Source organism: Populus euphratica, unplaced genomic scaffold, assembly GCF_000495115.2.
Source record: "Populus euphratica unplaced genomic scaffold, PopEup_1.0 scaffold65.1, whole genome shotgun sequence".
Lineage (NCBI taxonomy): Eukaryota > Viridiplantae > Streptophyta > Magnoliopsida > Malpighiales > Salicaceae > Populus > Populus euphratica.
The window spans coordinates 178,440-188,531 of NW_011499943.1; the positions used below are offsets into that span (position 1 = coordinate 178,440).

General features: G+C 33.9%; 2 protein-coding genes across 4 annotated transcripts in view; one reads left to right on the forward strand and one right to left on the reverse strand.

Moving 5' to 3' along the window:
• Nucleotides 1-2,947: 2,947 nt before the first annotated feature.
• LOC105137190 (pyrophosphate--fructose 6-phosphate 1-phosphotransferase subunit alpha) lies at nucleotides 2,948-9,265 on the forward strand. Of its 2 annotated transcripts, none has more exons than XM_011042839.1 (19): nucleotides 2,948-3,138; nucleotides 3,717-3,889; nucleotides 4,236-4,348; nucleotides 4,548-4,622; nucleotides 4,742-4,855; nucleotides 4,942-5,009; nucleotides 5,156-5,239; nucleotides 5,748-5,801; nucleotides 5,975-6,055; nucleotides 6,180-6,273; nucleotides 6,356-6,429; nucleotides 6,606-6,716; nucleotides 6,821-6,865; nucleotides 6,950-7,006; nucleotides 7,383-7,487; nucleotides 7,583-7,699; nucleotides 7,837-7,940; nucleotides 8,092-8,257; nucleotides 8,924-9,265. In XM_011042839.1, exons 1-19 carry the CDS (start codon nucleotides 3,049-3,051, stop codon nucleotides 9,050-9,052), a joined length of 1,854 nt encoding a protein of 617 aa, XP_011041141.1. In that variant the 5' UTR covers nucleotides 2,948-3,048; the 3' UTR covers nucleotides 9,053-9,265. The 2 variants fall into 2 exon arrangements, with proteins under 2 accessions (XP_011041141.1, XP_011041142.1); XM_011042840.1 differs by having other exon boundaries at nucleotides 2,976-3,138; nucleotides 4,705-4,855.
• LOC105137185 (DEAD-box ATP-dependent RNA helicase 42-like) overlaps nucleotides 4,791-10,092 on the reverse strand; it is a 21,245-nt gene continuing 15,943 nt past the window's right edge. Inside the window, exon 3 of one of the 2 annotated variants that reach the window (XR_844507.1) lies at nucleotides 4,791-4,804. The gene's annotated coding sequence lies outside the window, so the exon portion shown is untranslated. The remainder of the gene's footprint in view (nucleotides 4,805-10,092) is intronic. The other variant, XR_844505.1, reaches the window with a different exon arrangement.

Below are 10,092 nucleotides of genomic sequence, written 5' to 3' on the forward strand. Positions count from 1 at the left end.
GTTTTTTATCAAAATTTGTTTGATCTAAGTTCTTATAGTTTTTTATCATTTTAAATCAAATTTATGGTTTTTCTTTAATATTAATAATATTTTATTCTAAATTTATTGATGATAATAAATTTTAGTTTTACACTTTAAATCAAATCTATGTTTTTTTTTTCAATATTAATAATATATTTTTCAAATTTATTAATATTAAGAATATAAATTGTAATAATATTTATAATATAAATAATAATATTAAACTCGTCTGACCTGAGTTTAAGTGGTTATGGTTGCAACATCAAATCTAAGAGTTTTAAATCTCTTTTAAATGTAAAACTAGAGAACTTTGAGTCCGGACACTAGACCTAAGAGTTGTAAACTCGAACACTAGACCTTATAGCCTTGGATTCTAATACCGGATCCAAAAACTTTGAGCGAGCTGCAATACTAAATATAAAATTATTAGGTCCAAATGGTGGATCAAAAAGCCTTGATCCTGGTGGAGCTGTAAAACTTAAGTGACTTCGGTGTGATGTCCTAATCAAACCTAAGAAACTTGGATTTGAAAGGAAATATTATACCTGAGTTAATAATAATGACGATAATAATAATGATAATAATAATTGTTTTTGCAATTCAAATCAAATATATATTTTTTTATAATAATAATATTCTTTTAAAATTCAATAATATTAATGAATGTAATAATATTTATAATATTAAATTTGTTTGACTTGGGTTCTTATATTTTTTAATTTCTCCAAAACAAATTTATGTTTTTTCTTCAATATCAATAGTATTTTTATTTTAAATTCATTAATGATAATAGTTTTTTATTTTATACTTCAAATCAAATCTATGTTTTTTTCAATATTAATAATTTATTAAAAATTTATTAATTATTAAATTAATAATATTAATTATAATAAAATAATAACATTTTTAATATTATTAATAATATTAAACTTGCTTGACCCAAGTTTAAATGGATCTAACTGCAACATTAAATCCAAAAACTTTAGGTCCCTCTTAGATGCTAGGTTCAAGAGCCTTCCGGACCTAATAAACTTGAATCTAACGCTTCCATGCAGCCCCAGGTTACCTGGTGCTGGAAATGGATGTCAGACCTAAGTTAACAATGAAAATACTACTACTACTAATAATAATAATAATTGATTTTATCCTTTAAATCAAATCTATGTTTTTTTTATAGTAATTATATTTATTTCAAATTTAATAATATTAATGACTATAATAAAATTTATAATATTACTAATAATATTAAACTTGTATGGCTCAAGTTTTTATAGTTTTTAATTTCTTTAAATAAAATTTATAATTTTTTTATAGTATTTTTTTTCAAATTTAATCATAACAATATTAAACTCATCTAACCCAAGTTTTTATAATTTTTAATCTCTTCAAATCAGATTTATGGTTTTTCTTCAATAGTAATGATATTTTATTTTAAACTTATTAATGATAGTGACGATAATGATGATGATAACAACAACAACAATAATTTTTAATTTCATAATCCAAATCAAATCTATGATTTTTTTCAATATTAATTATACAAATAATATTTATAATACAAATAATAATATTAATAATATTAAATTTGTCCGACCTAAATTTAAGTAAGTTTGACTGAAACGCGAGGTTCAAGAGCTTTGAGCCCCTTCTAAACTCTAGGTGCTGGACCTAAGAGCTGCGGGTCCGGGCAGTTGACCTAGAGCCTGGGGTCTTGACACCCGCCCCAAGAGCTTCGGGGCTGGCAAGATTGCAAGATTCAAGAGACCTGGGGTTTGGTTGTAACGCTGAACCATAGAATACTGGGTCCGGACATCATATTCAAGAGCTTCGGGTCTGGACACTAGACCTAAAAGTTATGAGTTTGGTTGCTTTACTTAACCCAAATGTTTGGGGCCTAGCTACTTTGCCTGACCCAAGCACCTGGAGTATGACAACCATACCCGATCCCAAGGCTAGGTGTCTGATAATTATGTCATATTTTGATGATTAAAGTTGATAATCTTATCATGCATTAATAAAATCTTTTATAATTATTCTTTTAATATCAAATGCATCATATAAAAATAATAATTTTGCTTCCATTGTTGTAAGTATATCATTATATTACTTTAATTCGTAATAATTTATGTAAAAGTAAATAGGAGGAGTGACACCAAGCCTAATATATTGTATAGTAATTTGCACAAGTGTTGAGGGTGTGACACCTTTTGTTTTTGGGTGTTGTTTTAATATGTGTTTTTTTTTTAAATATTTTTAATTAATTGATATTAAAAAATTATTATTATATATTTTGAAATAAAAAATACTTAGAAAAAGGAAATGCTACCGAACAGAAGGGAAATTCAAATGGGAGTGTTAGGTGAGAGAGACTCTACAGACTTGCAATGCTTGCTTAATAAGTCAGTGGGCTCCCTATGAAGTTACCAGAATATCCTTCTGGCATATTCCCGTGAATATTGCTGGCTTCATGCATCCTCGGGATATACGACCCAACTATCAAGTATCATAGCTAATCACTTGCAATTACCCCCAAGCCCTCTGTCATTTTTTATCGCACCCAACAGTAAAAGAAAAGAAGTCTGAAAATCTCTTGCCATTTGCCAAAAAGTACCTGTGGCCGTGATGTCAATCAAACGGTTAAAATTGATCACAACAGGGGGCGTTTAATTTTAAAGAGAACAGCGCACGAGGGGCCGAGAAGAAGACAAAATCTAGCAAATGAAATGGTAGAGGAATGAAAGGGCAATATAGTAACGGCACCGGAGATAGATTAAGAGAAGGGGCGCATCGTAATAAACCCTAGAAACCATGGCGGATAAATGGAACACGTTTCAAGAGGACGAAACGGGTGGGCTTTACGGTTGGTAGGTAGCATCGCCCGGTCTTCTTTTTTCTCTCCCATTTCCCCTCCCCCCTATAAAAACGGCCTTTTTAAAGGAGTTAACAAAAATAAAACCGCCCGACCACAGCGACACTCCTGCTTCTACTAACTCCTCACCTACCTCAGAACAAGAAGATAAAAGCGGCATGGATTCCGATTTCGGCATTCCCAGAGAACTTTCCGATCTCCAGAAACTCCGATCTCTTTACCAACCAGAACTCCCTCCCTGTCTCCAGGTCTCTCCTGCTCCCTCTCCCTTCTTCCCACCGTCTTTCTCCCCTCCCTATTGACCACAACATCAACACCAACACATAATGCCATAGTATCAGTTTATTTTTTTATTTATTGCAATCGATGTTATGTTTGATTGATCTTTTCGCTTAGTTGAGTACTTAATCTGCGTTATACTTTCGCCGGCTGGTAGATCTACCTCAACACAGAGGAGAGATGACTTATTTTTTTCTTTTTGAGGATGTATCTACCTTCAGTATTTTATGCTTGATAGGCGTATGCTGTACTTGAATTAGTAGCGAGGCAAAAATGTTATACTGATATTGGATTGTAACGTGCCTCATGCTCCGTTTGTTTTTGTGATACGGTAATCAATACACAGGTTTGCATGTTACCACAGAACACTCTCTCAAGAACTCTATCGAGACCTTGCTTGAGAAAAAACAGCTTTTCTTGAATCTACATTTTCAAAACGCAAAAGCTAACACAAAGTTACTGATTTCACCCTCACCATTCATTCCTTTCTATTCAATTGCTGACTTGGATTTTTCATTTATATGTTTGGGATCTGTGCATTTTCCAGGGAACTGCAGTGAGGGTAGAACTTGGTGATGCAACCACTGCTGCAGACCCAGCTGATGTCCACAGCATAAGCCGATCCTTTCCCCTCACTTATGGCCAGCCTTTAGCTCACTTCCTCAGGGCAACTGCTAAAGTCTCTGATGCTCAAATCATAACTTACCATCCAGCTTTCAGGTATGCCTTGGGTCCTGGTGATTCATGAGTGTCTTCTTTTCCTTTCAACTATAATCTGCTGTTTTGTATCACTTTTATCCAAACCACGCGTCTACATTTTGAATAAGGGATCGATCCATTCTTCCTATTCCTGCTGCTGCCCTTTTTCGAAATTCACTATTATCCGGAAGGATGATCGGAAACCTAGTTGCTTGTCAAATCCTCTCTCAATTTCTGATTTTGTTTGCGTGTGTGGGTAAGCACCTGCATGTGTTTCTGTGAAAAGTTAAGACTCTGCAATCTGCTTGTTATGAGTGTCTGCTTAAAAAGCTCATATTTGGCTGATGTATTTAGTGTCTCTCAACAGGGTCGGAATAGTTTTTTGTGGGAGACAATCTCCTGGAGGACATAATGTCATATGGGGTCTTCACAACGCTCTTAAAGTCCATAACCCTAACAGCACTTTACTTGGATTTCTAGGTGAGCATAAGCAACGGCATCTCATACAAGTGTTTCATCTTTGGATTTGATGGTCTTGGATTTATGGCAAATCTCATTGCATTTTTAAGTTTTTGATGAACACGTATTGTGTGCTTGTTTGTTTCATCATTATAGCCTGTTGTGTTTTATTTAAAAGCAAATGACGTCTACATTATAAAATGTTTTTATCTGTTAACAGGAGGTTCTGAAGGTTTATTCGCTCAGAAAACACTTGAAATTACAGATGACATTCTTTCAACCTACAAAAATCAAGGTATTTATTATTATCATATGATTGCATGATGGGATCTTTGATTGTCACTTCATTGATTTGTTATTTTGTTATGCTTGTCAAGGTGGTTATGATTTGCTGGGACGGACAAAAGATGCAAGGTGGTTATGATTTGCTGGGACGTACAAAAGATCAAATAAGAACAACTGAACAGGTTAATGCTGCTCTAACTGCATGCAAAGATCTGAAATTGGATGGCCTTGTTATCATTGGAGGTAAGCCTGACACTTTGGTATTTACAAAGAGATACAGATGCAATTTTGCAACAATTACTAAATACGGATGCTTTTTTCTTTTGAAGGAGTTACTTCAAATACAGATGCCGCTCAGCTTGCTGAAACATTTGCCGAGGCAAAATGCCCAACAAAGGTATCTCTGCTTGTCTTCTCACCTAGGATTAATAACAGTCACAAATAGTTCATGCTTGTATTCCTAGCAGCCTTTGCAACTGTTCCTGAGTGTACTTTTATGCTATCAGCCTCTGAATTTTACAAGACACTGTTTGAATTTTGCAGGTGGTTGGTGTTCCTGTTACTTTTAATGGAGATCTCAAGAATCAATTTGTGGAAACCAATGTTGGTTTTGATACAATATGCAAGGTATGGATCAAATGACACCATGCAGTTCTCTGTTAATCAATATGTCGAGGAAGTTACTTCTTCTAGTAAAATGGAAGTACAGAAACAAAGATGGATGGTTTAGGTGGCATCAAAGTCAATTAAAGCAGGAGGTATTGCCGTGTATGTTAAAATTTTGTATATTTATAGGACCATTTGCATTGAATCAAGTAGCATATCAAGGAGAACTTCATAGAATTACTGTCCATTCTCACATTCAAATTTTTCCTATATGATAATCTATGAAACTCTGTTGCATATAGTGGCAGCAGTGCAATATAATGAAAGTGCTTGGGTTCATGATCTAGGAGGAAAAGGTCAGCCTTAATTGGTTTTTGGTATTCTTAATTTCTTAAATTGGCAGTGGTGTCTGATCCTGTCCTTTGGGAAACTCAGGTGCTTGGCGTAATGCTAAATTTTTATGTTGTGAGTATGCATGATTAAGCATTTAATTTAATAAAACAAAATTTCATGCTTTCCGCTCTTGCAGGTCAATTCCCAGCTCATCAGCAATGTCTGCACGGATGCTCTCTCTGCAGAGAAGGTAATAAGTTCATCAACTTTCTGATTCATGACCTCCAGTGAAGAATTCACTATCATTGTATAGTTTGTTGATGTAATTATGAATGAGATGGTACAGGATTAAGGAATAGTAGACAACATTCTTCACTGTGAAATTTGTCTTCGCAAAACTTGTTAACTTTTTTCATTTTCCAGTATTATTATTTCATCCGGCTCATGGGCCGAAAGGCATCACATGTTGCTTTGGAATGTACACTTCAGTCTCATCCGAACATGGTTAGTAGTCCATCACTTTTGCAGTTCCTGTTTCTTTTGTTTTCGTATCCCTTTGAGCTTCAAATGAAACTTTTATGGGCTTATCTTTCTCTCTCCTGAACAATGGTTGTGCTGCTTTTTGCAGGTTATTCTTGGTGAGGAGGTGGCTGCATCAAAGCTCACTCTTTTTGACTTGACAACACAAATTTGTGATGCAGTCCAAGCCCGAGCAGTGCAAGGTCTTGGACAATCTAAGTCATTGTATATCATGTTTCGTGATAAATTCTAATATTGGTCATCTGACATGGTTAATTGCACCAGACAAGAATCATGGAGTCATTCTACTGCCAGAGGGACTCATAGAAAGCATTCCCGAGGTCTATGCTCTCTTGAAGGTAATTGCTTTTGTATCTCCTTGCCTGGCCTCATTTGCGAATGTGTGGGTTTTGTCCTTCAGACTGCAGTCTCTTACAAACACAGTCTGCATGTGTGTAAAATACATCTATACATATGTTTGATGGCCTTTTTTTTCCCTCGGAAAGGGAGTACTGAAATTTTATGCATCTTTCAGGAAATACATGGCTTACTCAGGCATGGTGTTGCCCCTGACAACATTTCATCACAGCTTTCACCATGGACATCTGCTTTATTTGAATTTTTGCCGCCATATATTAAGAAGCAGGTTTACATTTCCCCTTGCTGATTTGCATTTCAAGATATTTTTCAATCAATTTAAAGCAAATGGGTATTTTATCTTCTAAAATATTAATATTTTTAATGGCACAGCTGCTGCTTCATCCTGAATCAGATGACTCGGCACAATTATCCCAGGTAATGAACATGCAATTCTAATTAAAAGGAACTATTAAAAATTACGTTGTTGATAAATTGATTGCTTGTTTGTTTTTACCCTAGATTGAAACAGAGAAACTTCTAGCTCATCTTGTGGAGACAGAAATGAACAAGCGGCTGGTATGACATTGCTTCTTTTTTTTCTTTTTTTAACATTGTTGATTTCCCTAGCCCTGATAATTTTATTATATCTTTAACTTCCATGTGGCACAGCAATAATTTTACATTTTGTTGATTTCCCTAGGCCCGATAATTTTATTATATCTTTAACTTCCGTGTGGCACAGCAATAATTTTACATTTTGTTTCCTCGTGAAATGATTGTATGAGTCCCATCATTGTTATGATTCATGCTAGATAATTGCTTTGCTATATACTTCTGAAATTCATGTCAAGCAAAATGGTCCTATTGTTGGTTTCTGTTAACTGTCTAATGATTGTTATGCTTGTTGCAATTGACTTAGCTTTTTACTGGTGTCTTTTGGTGTTTTGAGCAGAAAGGAGGCACATACACGGGGAAAAAGTTCAATGCTATCTGCCACTTTTTTGGTTATCAGGCCCGTGGGTCTTTACCATCGAAATTCGATTGCGACTATGCCTATGTATGTTATCAACCAGGGTTGATATGTATTCTCTTTCTTTTTAAGTCCAATTCAAGTATCTTTTATTAATACTGAGTGGTATATTTCTTTCATAGGTTCTTGGGCACGTCAGCTACCATATTTTAGCAGCTGGTATGAATGGTTACATGACCACTGTAACTAACCTAAAGAATCCTGTGAACAAGTGGCGATGTGGTGCTGCTCCAATTACAGTTGAGTTTTAATTTCTATCTTAAAGGCAGATTTCTTCTTTTCCCTGCAAAGTTATTTTTCCTAGCAAAAATTATGTTACATGCATTGCAATCCCTTCTTTTACAGCCTATCTATATTATATTTTGTAAAATTGTAGGCAATGATGACAGTGAAGCGTTGGGCTCAAAGCCCTGGTGCATCTTCAATTGGAAAACCTGCTATTCATCCTGCTACTGTGGATTTGAAAGGCAAAGCATATGAGTAAGTTCTTTTTTATGATTCATCAAATGTTTATGTTATTCAGATATTAGAGAGAGGGAAAATCAGTTACTTTATAGATATTGTGATCATAAATTCCCCATGGCAGTCAGAGAAGCATGCAATTAGTTTTTACTGCTTGGCTTAAATGCAGGCTGCTGAGACAAAATGCAGGAAGGTTTTGGATGGATGACCTGTACAGAAATCCAGGTCCCCTTCAATTTGATGGTCCTGGTGCGGATTCTAAGGCTGTAACTCTCTGTGTTGAAGACCAGGATTATATGGGCGGGATCAAGAAGCTGCAGGAATACCTTGACAAGGTACTTTATTCTCTCAATTATGTGTTTCACATTTAAATATTCACTCAATATTTTGGATGATCATCTTTTCCTTTGCAAATGGTTATTATTTTCTTATTTCTCCGCGTATGAAGGCTGTATGGTGTTAGATCTGTTCCTGTTGAATTCTTGGACAAGTCAAAAAATAAAGGGGGGGAATGGAAAGCATGATTAATTTGGTCTAAAATTTAAATGTGGATTGTCTAACCATTTTGTTTCTTTTGATGAAACTACTGTTCAACTAGTTACGAAGCACGGAGTTTAATGACTTTTGTGTGTAGAAGAAGTACACCACTTTGTTCATCACACATTCATTGTATCACTATCTCATACTTTTGTTTTAAATGTTTATGCGTATTTGGTGAGCTAATTCTTCGGGGTTGAAAATAAACTTTCTATCATCATGCTTGTGTAAAGTGATGGGAGCAACATGTGGTAGGAGGGGCTGGTATTGTCGCTTTTCATACAAGATAATCTGTCTTGTTGTATTCTTGATAAAGTGGTGGTCGATTCTGGTTAAAGCTGGTTTTGCAATGCTGAAGGATCAGCTGACAAAATTCTGACTGGACTGGATTCTTTCCATGTGTTATATGATTGCTATTTGAAATATGCTTTGCTTTCAGTGATTGTCTACACTCAATTTCGCAGGTAAGAAACATCGTGAAACCAGGGTGCTCTCAGGAAGTTCTGAAAGCTGCTTTGAGTGTCATGTCTTCCGTGACAGATGTTCTCTCTGTTATGTCTTCAACTTCATCCAATGGCCAGACACCTCTGTAAGAGTACAGCTTAAAATGTTCTTTCCTCGATCCACCCCGATGTTGCTGCTTGGTTTGACAACTACATGCTCCCAAGTCCCATGGGCGCACATTGTGCCATTTTTCATAATTTTTATTTTGAAGATTTTAATTAGATGGTAATAAGCCAATTCTTCATCTCTTTAATCAGCAGTAACTTTCCCACGTGAGGATAATGAGCAAAGATGGAATTTTGGGTCTTGCTTATGTGTGTGGACGCCTTCGTTGTATCTCTATTTCAGCGAGTCGCATGATAGAGCTGTAACTTTCAAGCTTTGAAACTATTTTTCTCCCAAGGATGTGTATCTTTTTCATAAAGAAGTTTTAAAAACTTCCTTCTCTGTTTTGTTTTTTATTAAAAAAATTAATTAAAAAGATTTTCCAAAAAAAAATTTAACTTGAATTTTAGTGAAGTGTTATTATTTTATTTTATTTTAGTTAGAAAATATTTTTTGAAAGTTATGAGAAATTTAAAAATATTATATTATTTATTAGTTATATTAAATTTGGTTTTTAAATTTTTAATTGTTATATGTATTTTGTTTTGAATAATTATTTTTTAAAATTTAATTTTTATATTAATTTTAGTTTTTATTTTTTAATTGAAATTTAGAATTTTTATATTAATTTGGAATTTTGGGTCTTGCTTATGTGTGGGGACGCCTTCGTTGTATCTCTATTCTATTTCAGCAAGTCGCATGATAGAGCTGTAACTTTCAAGATTTGATTTGTCCCAAGGATGTGTATGTAACTTTCAAGATTTGAAACTATTTTTCTCCCAATATGTTTTTCAGAAAGAAGTTTTAAAAACTTCTCTGTGTTTGTTTTTTATTAAAAAAATTTTTCAAAAAAAAATTTAATTTGAATTTTAAAAAAATATTATTATTTTATTTTATTTGAGTTAGAAAATATTTTTTGAAAATTATGAAAAATTTAAAAATATTATATTATTTATTAATTATATTAAATTTGATTTTTAAATTTTTTAGTGTTATATATTTTATTTTAAATTTTATTTTATGT

What these genes read in the sequence shown, in the direction of transcription:
- LOC105137190 (XM_011042839.1), top strand. Translation starts at nt 3,049, where the DNA reads ATGGATTCCGATTTCGGCATTCCCAGAGAACTTTCCGATCTCCAGAAA. An exon ending in CACTTTACTTGGATTTCTAG is followed by an intron (nt 4,349 to 4,547) that starts GTGAGCATAAGC and finishes ATCTGTTAACAG; the next exon opens with GAGGTTCTGAAGGTTTATTC. An exon ending in ACTCGGCACAATTATCCCAG is followed by an intron (nt 6,866 to 6,949) that starts GTAATGAACATG and finishes TTTTTACCCTAG; the next exon opens with ATTGAAACAGAGAAACTTCT.